We start from the raw sequence: 22,090 nt of genomic DNA on the forward strand, positions 1-22,090 counted from the left end.
ATAACAATAATAGAACTGACTGAACTGAAGTCGCACAATAATACACCCATACTGAAACAGATAGGGGCAGGAATAAAGAATCCCATGCTCACACGCTCGGGCTATAACGGGACACACTGACGGTTTTATGATCTCCACAGATGTGATTAGTCTAAAAGATACCCCCTATACCCCCACTCCCACTCCCACAACACACACCCATCCCCACCTCACACACTCTCCTGCCCTCCCTTATTTCTCTCCGTCTCTCTCTCTTTCCCTCTCACTCGTCCCGTGCCTCTGCAGTGGCTCATTCTTTCCTGCGCCGGCTAGAGACACACACCGCCCCCCTCCACCCCTGCTCTGGTCACTCATCCCAGCATGCGGTACCTATTCATGGGAAAGACCCAAGGCTGAAAGTGGAGCTCTGCGCTACAGCTGCCGCGAAATGAATGCATCGTTTCCTGCGTCTACAACCACGCTGAGTCAGACAGAGTATCAGACAGAGTATCAGCGAGACACTGCCGGCAACTGAAAGCCACTGATCTGAAGATCAAGCAACGGATCAGCTGCTGCTTCCGTATTTCTCGCTCTCTAGTTACCCCTCCCTCCCTCCCTCACCGGGACATACTGCAAAGGAGGACCGAGGACAAGGAGGTACGCTGCAAGACTTCCCCAGCTGAAAGTCTAATTTCGTGTCGGGTCCCTTGTGACCCCTCAGACCTGCAGTATCCCACTCAAGACATACGGCAGAAGACTTGACCAGGGACAGACTGGGCAGACGGTCTGACATGGAGCAACACAGAAGATCATTCCTGCACAGGTGTGCGCGGTCCGGTGATGTAGTGCACGCCGGTCTGGTCGTCACACTTCTGATTGGTAAGTCTCTTGCAATCATTCCCCTACATTGTCCCCCTCTCTATCTGTTTACTCCTGAGCCCACCATCCTATGCTTGCCTAGTGGGGTAACTGCCAAAATGCTGCAGTTTTCGCATGGCTCGCACAAGTCGATAGGACCAAACAAGCTGAGTTATATACTTGTTGCTGTTTGTTGAAAGATCTCAGGTTTTTATCTCTCGAGAGGATATCTTCTGGGAGGATTAGGTTCCTTCTCTTAACTCTGGTGAAACTAAAGGGATAGAGGGTGAAAAAATAATTTAAAGTACTGTATCAATACACGGTACAGTACATATCAAGGAGGCATGATCATGTTGACATCAGATGGTTTAAATTAGTTGATATTGATGGGAATCATAAGGTCTATCAAAGATCGTACTTAACATCTTCACCTCCAAAGCAGTAAATCCATCTCACTAAGTGACTGAAATACTCTGGTGACTTTGCCTTTTCTTCTCAATTGTGCTTCAAGCCATGTCCAGTGTACTGGTTCGTAGCCAAGCCAAGTTTAAAGGGGAACACATCTTCCCCAATGTTCATATTAGCGTTCAATTGATAAGGTTTTTTTTTTAATGACAGACTCTTGAACTTTTACACAAATCGTGAACATTTTGTCTCATCCATGAAATACGGTCTCCATTTTTACATACTTTTTACATTAAAATCTGATGATCTTGCTGTAAAAGGCATTCATTTTACCCCAGCTGCAGGATGTTTTTGGGACGTGTGGGTTTCTGCTTTAGAGCATCTTTATGATGTATTGTGCTGTGCGAGTCTTGAATCACACTGCACAACAGTATGCTGAGTTCACTGAATTTCGCCACTGAATTACATTAATTCTTTTTGAGCAGGTGGGCCCGGTTCTTCCAAGCAAGCCCCCCTCCCGATTCTCTTTACTGCTTGTGAAGGTGAATTAGAGGCCGTTAAACTAGGTCATTTTCACTCTCTCCTTTATAGCATGAACTCAGATGGTTAATATGCATCCTCTGCAGAGTTCCCAGTAGACTCGGAGAGGTATGATATATTGCTATATGTTCGCGGCACATCCGTCAGGTTATGAGAAAGGTGCACCACTTAGGGGCGAACCATCATTCTGACATACGACACAGTTTTGCTGGTGGTTTGATTACAATTTTTCCTTTCGCTGTGCCTGCAATTGATGGAATGTGAGGTTAATTGCAATATAAACAACCCTCATTCGTATATTATCAGAGTTCATCAGATCTGTCTGCGTCCGTGCCAAAAAAAAAAAAAAAAAAGTCATTCAGTCATTTAAAAGTCTATAGAATTATTTTGAAACCAAAGAATTGATACTCCATCAGTGCTGTGAAAAAAGCAAATGTACTCGCTTGTCAGAAGCCTGGGAGATCTTGAAAGACAGAGAAGTTAAATGGCTCTTAACAGTTCTGGTACCAAACAATACAGCGTCCTAATAGTACCAAATGGACATTACTTTTATTTACTAATATTTTGAATAAAACTTAATGTCAATATAGTTTATCCTGCGCAATCTGATAAAAAAAGGGCTCTAAAAATAGTCCAAGAGCACACGTGTGTAATGGCATGGCATGCAGAGCATGTGAAGAGCAGTTGTGGTATCTCCTCTACCGTCACTAGTCCCTAACACCTTAGAGTGATTAGGACAAACATGATTAGGAGCTCACGCCTGGACCCCTCGACAGAACCTTTATCATCTCTGAAAATTAGCAACTTGACAGTATAGGACCCACCTGATTGTGAGGAAATATCTTATTTATATGTGCATAGTTGTCAGTGTTACCAACTTCACAACAGCTTTTTCATACCCCTTTTAATATCTTTTTCAAAAAGCACATAACCACTCTAGCAATTGTCTTGACAAGCCTTAGTTTCTTTCCTTGGAAGAGAATATAATACATAGGGTGTGCTGTGAAATTCATAAATGCATGAGATGAAAACAAGTCAGGCAATGTAGTGGTTATAAATCAGAATTGTGATGCTATTTTATACTCATGGAAACAGCTTTATTGGGAATTTGTATGTATTAAAATTCAGTATGTAAGCACAGATCTAAAGGGCTTACTTTACGGTATAATGACGTCCTGAACATAATCACTTTATTAGTGGCAGTCAGTTCTTTTTAAAGTAGCATAAAGCCATTTGAGATTAAAGGCAATTTTTACTATACTTCATACTATACATATTGCATTTTTACAGGGTTTACTTTTAAATGCTTGTCTATGAAGGAACTTTTAATTTTTTTATTATTGTTATTAAAAAAATGATAATGCAGGATCTACCAGCAGTGGTTAACTGCCAAGGGTAACCAGCTAAATCATGCCATGCTTACAATACTAATACTGTGTGAATAGGTTTGTTAAACAATCGTGCATATTATTTGTACAGTTTCTCCATCGAGAATGACCCAGCTGTACATGCATGATTCCAAAATAGCAGCCCTCTGGCCAGCAAGTGGACTGACTGTCCTTAAAGGGACTTTGGTTTAATCCAGCAGTAAGATCCAAAGGCTCTAAAGTATGTTTATGATATGCTGATGTCACAGGCTGAACATGGAGTCCTGTTACACAGAGTAGATATACTGTACGTAGTTACACATCACTCTCCTCTCTCTTTCTTTCACTCAACTTCTCTTTCTTTTTCCCTTCACTCCCCGTTTGACCTGTTAAGTAGCAATATGAACCTCATACCACTGCAAATGAGTGTTTGTGGTTATGTATTATGGGTATTTATTACCTCCCAGGGGTGGAAGGTGAGGTATTGAAATCTGTAAATGCAAGAAATCTATACATTTATAAATATAAATACTTCTTCTTCTTTTCTTTTTGCAATGCATTTTATACAAAAGGCTGGGTAAAACCATCAAGAGTTTATGTATACTATAAAAAAATAAAAAAAATAACCTTAGTAAGTCTAATATTTATTAGGATAAAAAGTGGTAATCGGTTAATTAATAATAATTGTAATAATAATTAATAATTAAACAATAATAATTAATATTGTAATACCAGCATTTTATATAAATACTGCATATACAATATCCAGTGATATTTTCAAAAAGTGATTGTTTCATTCATTAGTGGTTTGTTGTTCTTCATTTCATTTCATACAACTTAAGTACTTTCATAAATTAAATTGACGTGATGTTTGGTATCTTATGACTGATTTTAAAAATGTATATTGTTGAAGTATCACACTATTTAAATAAATCAACAGCATACACATATCAATCTGGCTTTCAGTAAAAGGATCACTATCAATTGTAAACAAACACTTAGACATTTATTTTAAATGAACTTTATAGAATCAGTCTGTAATAATTCATTTGTCAAAATATATATTTTTTCAAGATATAACACATTTGTACGGTGCCCGTAGGGTGACTTGTTCGGTTTGCTTAGTTTTTGTCATGGCCATGACATAACTCGTGGGAACGTGATAATATGTCATGGCCACGATATATTAATTTGTGGGAACGTCCTATTAACTCGTGGGAACGTCATATTATTTCATATGACGTTCACTTAGAGATCATTTTGTCGAGGTAATGGCATCCTTATGTCGTGGCCTCGAGATGCTATGTTGAGGGAACAACATCCATTTCTCGTGGCCATGACTTCTAATGGTGAGGGAACGACATGTTTTTCTGATTTTTTTTTTTTTGTTTATCATAAATAAATATTACATAAAGTGCATAATAAAATATAAAAACTTTCTTTTATCTATCCTATAGTTTTGTAAGTTCATTAACTGATAGTCTTTCCCCGTAATATGTGTACATTATTATTATTATTATTATTATTAGCCTATTATTATTGGATTTTATTTGTTGTTGTTTATATTCTTTTTTTTCGATCTCTTTATTTAATATTCTGAATACTAATAATAGCGTACTGTTAATGCTCGACATTAACATAAAATGTCATAATGTAAATGTATAAATTGTGTATGTAAAAATAATATAATAATTACTAATGAATCCATCTCTGATAATCCCGGGTTGCTATGGTCACGCAGGTTTGTTTACACATTAAACTCGTGGCCACAAGAAAAACAAGTCGTTGCCTCAACATCAGAAGTCGTGGCCACGAGAAATGGATATTGTACATAAGGATGTCGTTGCAAAGACAAAATGATCTTGTGGCCACGACACATGACATTCCCACAAGTTAATATGACGTTCCCACAAATTAATATTTCGTGGCCACTATATATCATCATGTTTCCAGGAGTTATTATTTTGTGGCCACGACAAAACTAAGTAAACCGAATAAGTCATTTTACGGGCACCGTACATTTGACCTTTTGGCATCTCCATAGTAGCATAGCTCACTAATATAACACATATAAGATAAAATGGCACAAAATCTACTCACAACTGGTACATTATTTGCTTTATTATTTGGCATTCTCTGACACTGCAATGAGGAACTTTAACATATAGTCAAGGGAATGTCTTATCAGGGATAGAGATAATGAGATATGATAGCTGGCTGAAAATTGATGTCCTGAATAAGGGAAAGAGAAAGATGCTTAAGAGGGCCAGAGTGATAGGAGAAGGGGGGTTGTTTGCTTTAATTAGTTTTGTTCTCTGGAGTGATACTCAGTGGAATAGTGGGTGCAGATTTAAGGGGAAGTTCTGATTAATATTATGTGAATCAGATCGAACACAATAAAGTCATTCTATTTTAAGCTTTACATTTCAAATTCCATAATGCATAATAAGTTTTTATTTTATTTTTTTTTTATTATATATGAACCACTGCTGTTTTAGTATTATTAATATACAATTTTAGTACTTTGATGTTGTTTTTTGTGGTTGTTATATATATTTAATTAAAATTAAATTAAGATATTACAATTTAAGGTTATATTTTTTTTTTTTTGTTCACAAATATTTTCATTAAAAAAAATACATATAATTGTTTTTATTTATTCATTTATTTCAGTTAGTTGCCATGACAAAATTTCTCATTTATTTATTTATTCGTATCCAATATTTATATTTTACTTTGGCTTTATTTAAAATGAACAGAAACTGATTTGAATAGTTTCAGTTTGATTTACGTAAAATAAGTCTCAACCCACAGGTTGCTCTTTCATTGCTCAGAAAACAAAGTTCTTATTTAGATTTAGCTTATAAAGAACAAATGAGTAAGTCCATTGTTGAAATACAATTATTACATAACTTCTACAAATGTAGTAGTACAAACTAAAACTTTGATGCTTCAAGATAATTCCATCCTGGACATGACACTAAATGTTTTTCAAAAAGTGTTTTATTGAAATCTCTGATTTCAGAGTTTATCATTCGGCAAACCTGAGCACAGTTTGAGACACTAGAATTCTAGTGTGACACATGTGAGATCAGGAGAGCAATCTTGGAAGTAGAAAAAGAATCTAGAACAATTTATTTAGATAAGACATCTCATTTGTCAGTTGTCTTTCCCAATGGAATCTACATGGCTAACGGACCCCCCCCCCCCCCCATCCAGTCAAAAAACTTTGAACAAACTGGACCATCTGTTTGCAAGTCATCCATCAGTTAATATGGAAAAGACTTGACAAAGTGGCTTGTGGTAAAATGATCAAAATGATGAGCTCCCATCTCAGCGCAATGCTGCAGTCAGTACATTAAACAAGAAAAGGCTGACACATTACTGTAAGCCATAGCTCCTCCCTCTCCTGTAGACTGCACTCAGAGTCTCAGGGGGAATTAGGGCCAATGGAAACAAATGGGCTGAATGGAGTTACAGAGAGAAAAAGGGATGGAGAACGAGTGTGGAAGTATTCTAGAAACAAGAAAGACCAGCAGCAATGGTAATGGCCCCTGCCAAAGTGTAGATGATTGCAAGACTGCAAAAACGTATATCAGGAACATGTATTTACACTTACACTTTCATAATATCTTGATTATATAGATAAGTAGATAAAATAAAAGCACCAAAATAATATCATCTCATTAGACATAATATAATATAAGATAGGTAGACAGGAATTGTATAGTGCAGAAAAAGCATGAAATAAAAGAGGATGGATATGAAGAGAGGGATCAAGAAAAACAGTGAAAGGAGTGAGTTAGAAAGAAAGTTGGCCAGGGGAGGAAAAGAGAATGCAATGGCTTTGGGGAAAGTTGGGTGTTTTCACGTGGATGCAGGTGGAGGAAAACCACCGCTCAGAAATCCAGACAGTTTAAAGACTTAGCATGAAAAACGAAATGATAAATCAGATTGTTTCCCACGTGCTGACCTCACCGGAAGGTAGAAGTGAACTCATGCTGAAACAGTCCCCTCAGCAAGAAAGAGGTTTGAGTTGAGATGATGAATTATTTACTGACATCCAGCTTTGCAACTAAAGGGAGAGGCTGGTCAGATGGCAGATATCACTGCATTAAAATAAGTTGTATTAATTGGCATTTAAGATGCATTATTTGGTATTTTATGAAAAGACACTGTGTTTTCTGTAATGCTTCTCTTGAATAGAAGCATTTGAGTTTTTATCAACCTAGACAACTTAGAAATCTGCTCCACAGTCAAAGAGCATCTACATCTCCCTCCACCTTCTGTCACCACCCAAACTCACCCTGTCAGAAGTCAAAGGAGAGAAATACTGAATTTACATAGTTTCAAATATGTTATGCTTCTTTACATTATTACAATTAATTAATAAATTTTTTAACACTCGATTATTGAACAAAATCCAACAATTCAGTATTCAGAATCTTTTTTTTTTTTTCTTTTTTTTTTTTTACAATAAAAATGAATCGGCAGAATTTGTGATCGATTAAAATGAGCTGGCACATAATGCCTGTTCACACCTAGCATGATAACCATAAAGAGAACAATACAGTTGCATTGTATTAGCATGCAAAAATCAAGACACGATAATATTCAGTTTCTTACAAGCGCATGCTGCAGCTAAATCGTCTCCTGCTTTAAACATTAACTTTTAACATAAAAAAAAAAAAAAATCAATTCACACACACAAAAGTAATCCACATATTCAGTCATAATGTCTTTCCGTGAGGTTTCTATCACTGGTGTTCTTATTAATTCTGCTAGAGGGATGAAATTAAATATGCAGACTTTCCCCAAATTAGCATTGCATTCTTGTGATGGTGTTTAGCAATAATAACATCTAATCTGCTTCCTCACCAATGAGTGGGTAGAGTTTTGTTGAGGCATGCATGTGAGTTGATCCACATGGCTGAAGGTATGCTATCCACAGCATTAAGACGTCTTGTTCAGCACTTGTTCCACGATTGCTTTGGTTAGATTAATTACCAAAACCACTGGGCTGTTAAGTCATGAATTGTTTTCTATAACAGAGTGATGAAAAGCAATAAAATTATTTGCTGGGTGGCAGAGAAACAGACGTTTGCGTTTCTCTTTCTTCTGCTCTTTCTCAGAGCTGAATTTTTCAGAATCACTTTCTTGTAATAGGTGCCAAAACAGAAGAAAGTATTTTCTCAATTTCACATTTGCTGCACTAATAATAATAGAAGGCCTAATGATTAATGTTGTGTTAATTATGTTGATCTAACATCATACTAACAATGCACAGCAAGATTACCTTTGTTTGGGGAATTTCAAAGGTGCAACCCAGCCATTTAACTATAGAAATACATGCAATCAGGAATTTTGCTTGAGAGCAAAATATTTTAACCCTTGAATGATGTTGGTTGAAAATCTTTGAAAATGTATGTACGGTATATTGTCCATGTCCAGAAAGGTAATAAAAAAACATCATCAAAGTAGTCCATGTGACATCAGAGGGTCAGCTGGAATTTTTTGAAGCATCTAAAATACATTTTGGTCCAAAAATAACATAAACTACGACTTTATTCAGGATTGTCTTCTCTTCCGGGTCTGTTGTGAGCGCATTCACTGCAGTGTAGTGATGTCCGGTTCGTGAACGAATCACTCGATGTAACCAGATCTTCTTGAACCAGTTCACCGAATCGAACTGAATCATTTGAAATGGTTCACGTCTCCGATAAGCATTAATCCACAAATGACTTAAACTGTTGTCTTTTTAACGTGGCTGACACTCCCTCTGAGGTCAAATAAACCAATATCACAGGGTAATTAATTTACAAAACAGTACACTGACTGAAGTGCTGTGAAGAGAGAACTGAAGATGAACACAGAGCAGAGCCAGATAACGAACGAAAGATTCACTCGTTCACTCGGCGATTTGATCTAAACTGCTTGCCTTAAGTTTGACTACGTCTCAAAACTTCTATACATAATTACAGGAGAAGAAACATTTTAGAGAAATTGTCGCACCACCTAAAACTGCAGTAATTTCAAGCAAACTATACTTACAAAAAAGCAAGAACACCACAGAACATCTTGCTGTATGCACTGAAATTAAATACTGAGATGGATGGATTTATAAATAGGCCTTCCCGCAATAGCTCTCAGACACATGCTACAAATTCCAGAACTGGGGTCAGAAAACAACTCTAAATGTCATACTGAATGGCTCTTTATGTCATATTTTGAGAATGCAATTGTAAGGGAATTGTTAGCTCAAAGGGAATAATTTAAGATTTTAAAGGGAACTTGAACAGAATCACCATTTCATGGCTGATCACTGAGACGGCCAACGATTCATTGAACAAGCCACTTAACATCAAATCTGTATAGTGAAAACACTAAATTAAATACTGAGATGGATTTATTTATAAATAGTCCTTCCTGCAATGGCTCTCAGACACATGCTACAAATACCAGAGCTGGGGATAGAAAACAAATATAAATGTCATACTGAATGGCTCTTTTTGTCATATTTTGAGAATGCAATTGTACGGGAAACCGTTCAATTTAGCTCAAAGGGAATCATTTAAGATTTTAAAGGGAACTTGAACAGAATCACTGTTTCACGGCTGATCACTGAGACGGCCAGCGATTCATTGAACGAGCCACTTAACATCAAATCTGCACTGGATATTAATACCCAAAGTATAATGAAAACACTATTAATTAGCACAGTACCAAGATCGGCAGTTTAAGACATCAACTTGTAAGCAGAAAACACAAGATACTTCTCCTTTCAATATGAATAATGCTTTATTAGATAAATCTAAGACATATAAACTAATCTAACACATAAACGCACACATTCACACAAGTTGCAGGAAGATAGAAAGTTAGGGAATAATGAGTCTAAGAGAATGAAAATGTGGAATCCCAAGTTTACAGCAATGTGTGGAATTGCATAGACATGAACAGCCATCGATCACTTAATTAACCCTCGCATTGAGTTTCTCAGTAAGGTTAAAATTATATCAGATACACCAGTACAGATCAGAGTCTGGAGATAGTTACTTGTGTTGCCTGTGTAAAGGTGTTTACCTTTGTTGCCTTTGAAAGGGGGTTTCCCGACGTTGCTGATTGGCTGGAAGTTCAGTAGTCATTGAAGTGACGTCATGGTAAACCCGTGGTTGGGCGTTGGCTGATGATGCGGGGTTGTGGACTGGTTGAAGTTGAACTGGCACTCGAGGTCAGACTCGGAAACACAGCATTACAAAACTTAACTCAGAACAAGAAACTCTCAACGGAAAAGAAAAGAAACTGAAGTAAAAGAATAGAAGTAAAGTTTGACGAGACTAGGTGGTGTTTCTTCTCATCGTGGCTAAGTAGCAGCAGGCGTGCATGCTGAAGCATGCTTGAACCGCGCTCAAAGAATGCTAAAAGTCACGACTAAAAGCAGCAGCTGAAAAGCAAACACTAAAAGCTGGCATGACAGATAGCAAAAGCGAAATGCAAGCTAAAAGCTAAAAGCTGAATTTGATGGTGTCCTGAGTATTTAAACTGGCCTCTTGGCCACACCTCAAATGTTGTTTTGACCAATTAGATATTGTATTTGCTTAGGGTATCATAAATCATATATTATCTTATCAAGCACGTGGTCCAAATTTTCCCGCTCTTGCAGGGTATAATTTTGGACATGAGTTCCCTAACAAGAATCCCTAACATGCTATGCAATGCATACCAGCTTTTCGCTTCAGAGCCGAACATTAGTATCGTTCTACACAACTATGTCTGCTGTAAACTACGTGTTCAGCACGCTCTGGGAAGCTTCGTATGTTGGCGAGACGGCACTTCAGCTGTGGTCGTTACCGTGTCAAGTTGGTTGCGCACTCTAGGCTTAACTACCCCCTGTCGTTTTACAAGCGACCAACCCCCATGTGCGCCTCAGCACTAAAAGAGCATTTCCTAAAGAGCAAATTTCTGTAAAAGAGTTTCACAGGTGCGTCTTTGTAAAGACGATGGATCATCCTTATAAGGATGCCATTTCACCCATGCATTTCTGGGTGCGGTCGTTACCTGGCAACGGGTGATGGTCACGATCACTACCTCACATGTCTGGGCATTGAGCACGCTGAGGGGGCCTTCGTGAATAAGTCGTGTTCCCAATACGGGAATATGACCATCTCGTAGCTGTAAACCAGGTTCTGCTACCTTCAGTGGGGCAAATCCCATTGCCTCTGCTGTGATCTGGGGCTCGTTCTGGCGGCCGACAGACGAGAACCACTTCCGGCAGTAGCGCGGGTGGTTTGAGTATGATAGTAGTTGCAAACCTCGCAGGGAACCAACCCTCTGGGGACCATCACTCCTCTTGCACATCTGATCCATGATTGGATTCTCGGGGCAGCCAGTACTGGTTCTCAGTGCCTTTCTTCCCGGAAGTGCATGATGAGCTTACCAAGTCCTGGAAGGCACCTTTTACTGCCAGAAACCAGCCGGTGAGCTCCCCCTCCCTCACCACCCTCGATGGTATTTGGCGATCCTGCCGGTGGTGTGCGTCGTAGCAATGCAATTGTGTCCTAAGTCGGCCTCCTCCTGGCATGGAGAGTCAGTACTGCCTTCCCTGGCCTGTAGGCCTGTAGGCATTCATCTGGTCTAAATGGCGGTGCCTATGCAGCTTGCAGTGAAGCATGGTGTTATTGCAGGTGCACCAGGCTCAGGCACTGAAGGACCTGCACGAGGGTGGTCACAATCCAGCAGTTCTGAAAGAGCTCCGAACCGCCACTGACCTCGTGCTCTGAGCGACGAAGGTCACCACAAGTTCACTGGGTCGTGCAATGTCCACGTTAGTGGTCCAGGAGTGCCATCTTTGGCTGTGTCTGTCAGACATGAGGGACACTAGACAGGTCCGGTTTCTCAATGCCCCTGTGTCCCAGACCAGCCTATTCGGCGATGCAGTCGAGAACTTTGCCCAGCACTTCTCGGCTGCCCAGATAGATCCGAATCCTCCAGTCAATACGAGGACGGGGTTTTACAGCCCTTACTTCATTGTACCAAAGATAGGCTGTGGGTTACGACCAATCTTGGATCTGCGAGTTTTGAATACGGTCCTTTATTGGCTACCTTTCAAGATGTTGATGCATAAACACATTTTTCGGATGTTGGTTGTCGGGCATTTCAATATTGGTGTTTGCAGTGATCGACCTGAAGGACGCTTACTATTATGTATCCATCCTTCCGCGCTACAGACCTTTTCTGCAGTTTGTGTTCAAAGGATGGGCATATCAGTACAAGGTCCTGCCCTTCAGGAAATTCATGGAGGTGGCTCTTGTTCCCCTCAGAGAGCAGGGTGTTCGCATTCTCAAATATCTGGACGATTGGCTGATACTAGCAAAATCTCGGGATCAGTTGTGCGAGCACAGGGACTTGGTGCTCTGGCATCTGAGCCTGTTGGGCCTTCAAGGCAACTGGAAAAAGAGCAAACTCTCACCAATGCAGAGGATCTCTTTTCTTGGTATGGAGTTGGAATGCTCCAGGGAGAATGGCGACTCCATCCCCTGACGGTCCAGCTGATTTGGAGACGGTTCTGAGCTTCTCAGGTAGACCTTTTTGCTTCTTCAGGTTGCCGCTATTGCTGCGTACCTTGAATGGGAAGTCTTTAGGTAAGCATGACCTCGTCATCAGGTTCATCATGCTGAGTTCACACCAAACGCGAACAGAGCATTTGGCATGAATGATTTCAATGTTAAGTCAATGTAAAGATGAATTTCCGCGCATCTGGAGGTCTTGTGGTGCGAATGAGGTGTTTAGAGCGGTGCTGTAGATGCAAATTCACCTCATTCGCAAATCTAGTTTGCGCGAATGATGCAAATTGAGCGTCTGGCGCGTTACGCGTGAATGTTGCTTTTGTGCATTTACGCATTTGATGCAAATCCGTGTCTGACATCCGAGTTGACCTATTTAGTAAAATAGGCGAGAATTAACCATCCGATGCCACGAGTCTCAACCTCCCGTCAAATACTGTCTGAACTCCCTCCGCTATCCTCAAATCTTTTCCCCCGCCTGGTGAGGCTTACCCATTCAATGTTCTGAGTTGATACCCCATCGGATGCAGCGAGAGCCTCCCAGCATGGGTTTTCTTTTCCTCTCCCCATCCGGTGAGGCTTACCCATTTGATGCGTGTGCTCCCGTCAGACGTTGGCGAGATTTCTCCTGGTTGGGTTCCATACTTGCTGCCCGCAAGCTAGTCTCATCCTCCAATGCCGTGAGTATCAACCTCCCGTCGGATGTCACAAGAGTCTCCTTGACAGTCAGCCCAAAAATACTTTTTATCTGCCAAACCGAGAGGACGCAGACATCTGTCGTCCTGAGTCTTAATCTCCAGTCTGAGGCTTCATGGGCCCTCTCGGTCAGCCATTTGCCCTTCGCCCTCTGAATAGAAGGGGCTTATCAGCCAGTAGGGCCCGTACACAGACACCGTGACCTATTTCAGTCGAGGCAGCTCGGGCCCTCCTGGTCAGGCTATATAACCACGCTGCTCCTCCTTATCGGTTGGCAGAACTCACCTTTCCAACGCTGTGAGCTCCTGTTGAGCATCGGCTCGAGCCCTACTGAGCGGGTGCCTCTAACCACATAGTCCAGTACCTGCAGCTGGTAGGGCCTACCCTTCCAACGCTTATGTCACTCCCACTGGAGTAAGTAGCCTCTTCCGGCCCGCCAACGAGATGACTTTTCAGAAAATAAAATCAGCCCCGCCAGTACTCAATGCCATTTTTGGGGGGCTTTCTTAATCTGGCGGCTGTCCTCTTGTCCATTTGCTTTTTGGGGAGTACTCTAGGTTCAGGCCATTCCCGAGCTCAGAGCCCTTCCCCGGACAGCATGCCAAATACGTATACCATACCTCAGCGAATTATATGTAAACGTGAACTCATGAATGCATTCAAAATGTTCAAGCGGCAAACTAGATGCAAATTTGACACTTTATTCGCGTTTGGTGTGAATCCAGCATTAGAGGGGCCAGGGGGTTAAATCCTTGCCAGCCCTCTCCTATACCTATACCTTATGTTTTGAAACAATGATTATGATAATTGTCAGTTTTTAAAAGAATGACGAACACTGTTACAAGTTGGATTTTTACAAGTTTTTAATTAGATTTACACCTTACATGTAAAAGTAGTACCAATATAAACTGTAATATGTAAAAACATAACATACATATATACAAGTTTGTATACACGTTTTATTTTATTTATTTATTTATTTATTTTCATTTTTGAAAAAGTCTCACAGTGTCTGCAATTATCTGATCAGAAATACAGTAAGTTTAAAATAGTCAGAAATATTATTAAACTGTAAAATTGTTTTTAGTTGTAATTTGTTCCAGTGATGTCAAAGCTGAATTTTCAGCATCATTACTCCAGTCTCAGTGCCACATAATACTTCAGAAATCATTTGAAAATGCTGATTCACTGCCGACAAAACATTTCTTATTATTACTTATATAGAATACAATTGTGCTTTTATGATAAATTATTTATGTGGAAACTGTGATATATTTATTTATTATTTTATTTTTTTAATTCCAGTGCTTGCTCACTGTATTGTGAATACTGAGTATTTAATTATTATACAATTAAAAACTGCTATATAATGCACACACACACACATATATATTTCAAACCATACTCTTTCAATCACTGTTTATTGTTAAAAAGGTTCTTCATAATCTGTGTTTATCTCTTCCATTTGTCTCAGGAGTGTGGTACGCTCAGGCACTGGAGGTAAATACAGGAAAGGTCCACTTTATAGAAGTGATGAATGGAAGTTCAGTGCTCTTACCCTGCACTTATGCCAGCTGCATTGGCATTAAAAACCTTTACTTCAACTGGCAGTTCAAAGACAATGGGACATTGATTAAGGTGAGATAACCAACCGTTTCTCAAGCGCACTTATTTAATGCAGTTCATGCAAAAAAAAAAAAAAAGGGTGAGGATTAATTGTTCAAATACTCTCTAGTGACACTATCTTTTACCTCAGCTATGTGAGGCCATCATCCCAGCAGAAGGAGTAGAACCTAATGTGAAAATCTATCATGAGCGGGTGGAGTTTGTCGGCTCCAGCAAACAGAATAACATCTCAATCTTACTGCATAACGTCACCTTCGAGGACCAGGGAGAGTACATCTGCTTCGCCCGCAATCCCAAGGAGAAGGATCGCAACCATAGTGCCATTTTTACTCTTTATGTGGTGGACGAATGTGAGTCTCCACTCTCTATTTTACAAAGGGCCTCATTTTAATAATATTGTTGTTCTTCCCATTATGTTTGGTGTTATACCCACCCAGATCAACTCAACGTGTGTTTGTCTTCACAGTGAGAGAGGTGGACAACACACTGACCCTCATCATTGTGTCCGTGCTTGGTGGAGTTATAGGTCTGATCATTCTCATCATGGTAGTGAAAGCTGTAGTCCTCGCCATTCTAAACAAGGTCCAGGAGAAGAAGTAAGTCAGTTTTATCCTGATAAAACAATTCTACAGTAATGAAACGGTAAAGTTTAAACAAATGAACCAATCTATCTTACCCTTGTTTTCTAATTAGTTGCTTGGTAGATACTTAGCTACTAGATACTATAATTGGTCTCTTAGACACATGATATTATGATAGATGGACAGATGGACGGACGGACATATAGATAGATCTCACCGATAGGTCAATTATGAATAAACTTGGTTTCAGATGTACTCAGGTGGTCTTGGTGAACATGAAAGATTAAAAGCATAAGTAACAACATAAAATGAAGGAAAACAAAATATATAAAATGTCTTCCACTCAAGCTCGATTTGTTAAAGTCTAAGACTTGACTCAGATTGACAAGGTCGGCTCGGACCCAACACTATAAACCGACCGACAGACAGATATATAGCACATTTTCAATTATAATGGACAGGGGTTTGCCACAACAGGGAGAAATATGCAGAGTCATCCACCGTTCTGTTCTCTGTAAATGGTGGCATGAGTGCTGCACACTAACTGAGCTCCCCACTAGGGTCCAGTGCTTGTCTCGTGACTTTGACAGTTATAAAACCCCTGTGACACCAGAGCAAATGCCAATAAATATCATTCTGTCATTTTGAGTAAATGCCAACAATAAGGCATTCTGGGTAATGGTTATAGGGGTCATCCCTCTTAGGACAACATTTCCCTAATTATTCTGTCTGATTCATTATAACTTAACCTATATTTAAACACTTGAATGGATAATTCTGGAATGTCGACTGTGAAGATCATTTTCTGAATTAGATTCAACATTTTCCTTGATTTTAAAATAATAATTAAAATGTGTATATTCACATCAATTCAAAGTCAATATTAAATGTTCACATCATATGTCTTTTTTCTTTCTTTTTTTCTTTTTTTTGTGATAAAATTGACATTAGGTGGATTTTTAAAAATGTTAAAATATAATCTTTTTAAAATATGTTTCTTTCTTTCTTTCTTTCTTTCTCTTTCTTTCTTTCTTTCTTTCTTTCTTTCTTTCTTTCTTTCTTTCTTTCTTTCTTTCTTTCTTTCTTTCTTTCTTTCTTTCTTCATGGCCACTCTTATTTGTCAATGTCTGTCTGTTTTCCTTTTTCTTATAGTAAAGAGTGCCTTGTGAGCTCTTCAGGGAATGACAATACAGAAAATGGCCTCCCGGGATCCAAAGCAGACAGCAAACCAACACCAAAGGCATGAAAAGAGCATGTGTGTGTACATATATGAGCATATGTATACATGCATACATATTCATAACAATATGAAAGAAAGTCATAACAATGGACCATTTTATTATCTTTATCTCAAAGAAAAAAAAAATGCTACATATAAATATGTGGAAATATATATTTTAGATTGTGCTTGAGGAAAAATACAAAGTGCTGCAGGCTGGATCACACACCCTTTGCTGGACTGAAAAGGCATAAAAAGATATTCGGAGAGCAGATGATGGGAGACACTTCAGTGTGCTTGCATTCTGTTCTTGTCTGTGAGACACAGCACACACACACTGCCATTTTCATGAACTGCCATATCCTTTCAATGCTCGACAGCACAAAACCCACATTATAAAATGTTTGCGGTACAATTCCAGTGCAACTTTACAACGTCCTCACACTGCATTCCAAATGATCCCGCGGTGGAATCTCTCACAAGCTAACAAGTCAGTAACAAAACAGACACAGAAACGCCTTTCTGTAAAATACTAAACAACTTACAGATTAAAAACCAAGGGTGCCTCTACAAATTGGAATATGTTTACCACCAATTCAAGCAGCTAACCAAGTCTGATTATTAACCACTCCCACTAATTTTACAGGTGATATTGAGGTCATAAAGAACAGGATGCAAGTGCACTTGAAGGGCAGAAACACACTCTACGCAATAGCACCCCTTGTGGCAATGTTGATATTACAACACATGCATTGTGACGTCTTGTGTGAGAAAAAAAAGTTTGTGTAGAGTGTTTTTCATGGCTAAAGCATTGTTTAAAAGGAACTGAAAATAAAAGGACTTAACAGAGATAAGGCGTGTGTATATCCAGCATCCAGCCCAGCACGGTTTATTCATTTCTTTTCATTTTTTTCTGCTTTAGATAAAACACAGGTGCCTGTTAATGCTTCAAGCTCCACATGCTTCCTGGGAGCCTTCAAATGCTATATAAATAAGTTAATTAAACAATGCTCACATTAAAAAAACAAACACAAAAAACAACAAAAAAAGAAAAAAAAACATTAAAATATAAAGACAATCCCCAGAAATCAACTCCCTGTAGAAAATGAATGATCTTCTGATGCTGCTTTCAATAACCAATAACTTTTCCTAATGCATGTGAACGCTTTTATACAGTACATCTAGGGTACTATATATCCATTTCTCTGAATCGTGTTCTCCAGTCTTTTCTTACATGACTGATCAACCTGTGCTTGTCGTATACATCGTCACAGTTCATCTTGTATGTATCCAACATACAGGCATGTAGGGCCACTGTAGTTAACTGGTAAAATTTATCGTGACATCCAAACTTCACCGGGCACAATATTGTTGCTAACTGCTAATGTTGACATTTAGCATCTGAAAACGAATACTTATGTTTTCATATCATCGTACAAAAACACACTACTTCTGTGACAAATTATAATAGATAGTAATACCTCACATGCCTCTCTATGGCTAATTACAGTGCACATGTAACTAGCATTAGCATAAACCTCTCAAAACTTCTCATATATCAGAGTAGTTTGATGCTTATTCAAGAAAACACACAAATGGTGGAAAATACTTGTGGGATTGAGTTTTTTTAGACGTTCTGGAGCTGTAAAGCTAACTCTGTTTATCAAAAAAAGGCAACTTTCCAAATACTTCAGTAGTTATTTAAGATTTAAGTGCCAAAACAGAACTGCTAGTGGAATGGTGGATGATTTACTGTTGCGTCCATCTTGTTTCGTTTGTCTTCCTCTTTCCTTTTGTATAGGGAACCCCATAAATGCACAATGCCCGTTCATATCCATATATGGGTTAAGTATAAATGTATCAACAAATTTATAACATGCGATGAATGTCACTTTGCGAATACGCAGCAAAAAAATAAATTAAATAATAATAATAATAATAATAATAATAAAAAATAAGAAATGCAATGAAACTCTACTAGTCTTCCGCCATAACCCAAAGATGAATGTACGCAGTGGTTGTAGTTATGGCAGAGTTCAGAGGTGTCGTTTCTGGGCACTTTATTCATAAAGATGTACGCAGAAGTGTTTTGAATGCTCATTCTTTATGTAGAGCAAAGAATGATGAAGAATTTATAGTTATGTACTTGAACAGCTGCAGTGGTGATATATTAAGAATAGCGGAACAGGAATATTTTGTCTCTTTGAATGGCTATATCTCTTGTATGTGCACATATTAGCAGTCTTCCAAATCACTTGACTCTCTTTTAGAAATCAGGGGCTTCGGCAATCCCAACTGTTTGGGATTCTTTGACAGAGCGGTATGAAATAAGATGCACTGTACAGTAATGTGGTTAGCATTGTCGAGCTGTTCACATTGCTTCTTTGATTAATTTATGGCAGAATGTTTTACCATGTTATGCTTCTTACAGCTTGTTGCCTTTTGTCATTTGCAGCTAGTGTATTTGAGGAAACTATCACATAAACAAGGAGATTACGTAGATCAGCAATACTGTAAAAAAAAGAAAGGAAAATGTCAAAAAAAAAAAGAAAAGAAAAAAGGATATACATGAGTGCCTAGGCTCTCGAGAATGGACTGTTGTATGCAAAAGGTGCAAATGTAACTTTTATTAGAGCTTCTATTTTTATTATTTAGCTGTAATGTTAACCTAATTCCTGTTCTGCTTTGCTTATGTATTTATTTCCCCCCTAAATATTTTGCACTCATTTGAATCAGATGTTTATTGATAATGAAACAGTAAGGTGGTTCTCAACTGGTTTTGCTTTGCATTTTACACCAAGTGGTGTAAACCATAGTGCTTTTTGCATCATGCATTGAAATTACTAATAGATAGATGCATTGAAACTCCAGATGTAGTATTTTAAAGCAGTTTTTATGATGGTTTCAAAAGTCAGATTACCTGTAAATTTTGGAATCTGTTTTACTAGCATAAGGAGGTTAAGATTTTCCAAAATGCCACATAATTATTGTATGATCGTATTTTGATAAAATAATGCATTTAGTATATTTCATTCCACTGTATTGGCAGCCAGTTGAGAACCACTGGTGTACTGTGTAGCTGTATAGACGCATAGATATATTGGTCTTGTTGCTTGTGTCTGCTGGACTGGTTGGCTCAGATCAGCCAACTCTGGGCTCGATTAGTAATGTCTGGGTAGGCGAGCGTCTGCGCTGAAACCAGACTGCATAGCTGCAGTGTTGCAGTATGAACCGTATCCTAATATTGCAGCACTGAGCCATGAATCTGCACACATCAGTCTATTTATCTCTGGCTCTGAAGGGTTATAGCAAGGAAACCTAAGTGATATTTCTGATTTCTGTCATAAAAAAAGAAAAATCTTTCAAACCGGCCAACATATTATTAAATTCTTTACACTTTTAGGGTCATGTCACATGTTACAAATACTAATTTAAGTTAAATATCTACAGCTGCATTTTCAGGCAGGCTGCTCGATCTTGGTAGATAGAAAATTTTAGATCTGAAATATAAAATGTGCTTTACATGCACATTTTTTCCTCTCTATTTTGCAGTGAGAATTTGTTCCACTGTACTCACGTGGGATGTCCAAAACCACTTGCACTCTTTTAAAATCCTTCTACTATATTCAGTTGAGAGTTTGGCTCTGTCCAATCTGATCTCGTTCAGGAACAGATTGACCTTTTGTAAAGCAGACTTACAAATAATGGATTTCAAAACAACTGGATTTCACTGCCTGGGTGACTCACTCTCACTGCCAAGCCAAGAGAGTGTGACGACTTCTGTGTGCTCCAACACATTCCAAGACGCTCTGTCTCCCTCTAGTGGATTTTAAGACTTCCAATATTTTTAAATAATCAAGGATTCCAGTCACACTGGCTACGTTTGGAATGGCTAAGTATACTTCTTACTACATAATGGGCAGTATATATTAATTACTGTCTCTTTTTTTTTAAATAATGTGTATAACAGTATGCAATATGCTTCACGTTATGTTAAAATCTAGCAGAAATAATTCCAGGGAGATCAGACACCTCAGTTGTGGTATTGCCGGCTCGAGACTCAGACTCAAACCCTCAACCTTAGCGTTAGGAGTCAAACTCTCTAACCACTAGGCCATGACTTCCCCATTCATGTGCTGTTACTATATTTATTATAATTTTGAATTAGCTTTTATTTTATATGTTTAGTTTTCATCATTGTTGCCAAGTCTGACAATGGAAGAAACACATTTTGAGCTAGTCTTGATTGGGCTGGTTTTGTTTTGCAGACCTGGCAACCCTGGTTTTCATTTTAATTTTAGATTACATTTTAACATTACCATTACATTGTAAGGTTTTTTTTTTTTTTTTTTTGTAGTGGTAGTAGTAGTTGTTTAAATTAATTCCATTTTGCTTTTTTTGTTATTAAATTTGAGTAATTTTAGAACTTCAGCGTTAATTTAATTCACTTTTTTTTCATCTACAGTAAGTGTTCCATTTAATATATAGTTATACTTTATTTCAGATTTATTTTAATTGCCAATATCCATTTATAATTGTAATATCACAATTTGTTTTGTTAATTTAAACGACAACAAAAGATGCTATAGATCGAACATGTGACCTAATTTAACAGGAATTCCATACATGCTTAAAATCACATATTGCATACTGCAAAAATAGTACTAGTAGTATGCTAGCATGCTAATCCAAACCTAGCCATCATATAAGGACAAATGTAGAGTTTTCAAGTTTGTATTTTGCGGGTGTGCACAAGCGTTATTTGTCCACCACATAGTCTAGACAAATTTAAGAGATTTTATTCCTATACGTAAACCGAGACAACAGCCTAAATATACAACTATCTAATCTACTTAAACACAAGCCCTTCTGTACCTCCCATCAGTGCACCCAGGAGAACGCTCCTTTCATTTGAACTCCCTCTTCTGTACATTTCTAAAGGAACCGGCAAAATAATAGGCAAAAAAAGTCTGGATGGACAGCATTTGAATACTAGTTTTGTGATCACTGGCTCTGACTGAGCACTTTAAACACAGACATAAAAAAGAACATTAAAAAACATGTATGTACAACTTCCCTTTGTACCAACATCTGTCACATTTCCTTGTCATAACTATGCATCTCAGTAGATTTCTCTGGATTGTAAAGAATAAACTAATAAACTAATGACTATATCACTATGCGGAATAAAGGTTTGCAAAAAAAATATTACTAGTTGTGTTTTTTTTTATTTTTTCGCTGGTTGTGGAGTCAGTG

General features: G+C 38.3%; 1 protein-coding gene across 1 annotated transcript; it reads left to right on the plus strand.

The window, feature by feature from the left end:
* Positions 1-247: 247 nt before the first annotated feature.
* scn4ba (sodium channel, voltage-gated, type IV, beta a) lies at positions 248-22,008 on the plus strand. Its single transcript, XM_052576264.1, has 5 exons — positions 248-858; positions 14,883-15,046; positions 15,165-15,384; positions 15,501-15,630; positions 16,768-22,008. The coding sequence occupies exons 1-5, from the start codon at positions 771-773 to the stop codon at positions 16,859-16,861; spliced, it is 696 nt and encodes a 231-aa protein (XP_052432224.1). The 5' UTR covers positions 248-770; the 3' UTR covers positions 16,862-22,008.
* The last annotated feature ends 82 nt before the right edge of the window (positions 22,009-22,090 follow it).

The sequence above is a fragment of the Carassius gibelio genome, chromosome B15 (assembly GCF_023724105.1).
Source record: "Carassius gibelio isolate Cgi1373 ecotype wild population from Czech Republic chromosome B15, carGib1.2-hapl.c, whole genome shotgun sequence".
Taxonomy (NCBI): Eukaryota; Metazoa; Chordata; class Actinopteri; order Cypriniformes; family Cyprinidae; genus Carassius; species Carassius gibelio.

Bases quoted from the DNA above. Each gene is read 5' to 3' on its own strand.
- scn4ba (XM_052576264.1), top strand. From the start codon at position 771: ATGGAGCAACACAGAAGATCATTCCTGCACAGGTGTGCGCGGTCCGGT. The intron at 859-14,882 runs GTAAGTCTCTTG...CATTTGTCTCAG, and splicing joins GGTCGTCACACTTCTGATTG to GAGTGTGGTACGCTCAGGCA. The intron at 15,385-15,500 runs GTGAGTCTCCAC...TTGTCTTCACAG, and splicing joins TCTTTATGTGGTGGACGAAT to TGAGAGAGGTGGACAACACA.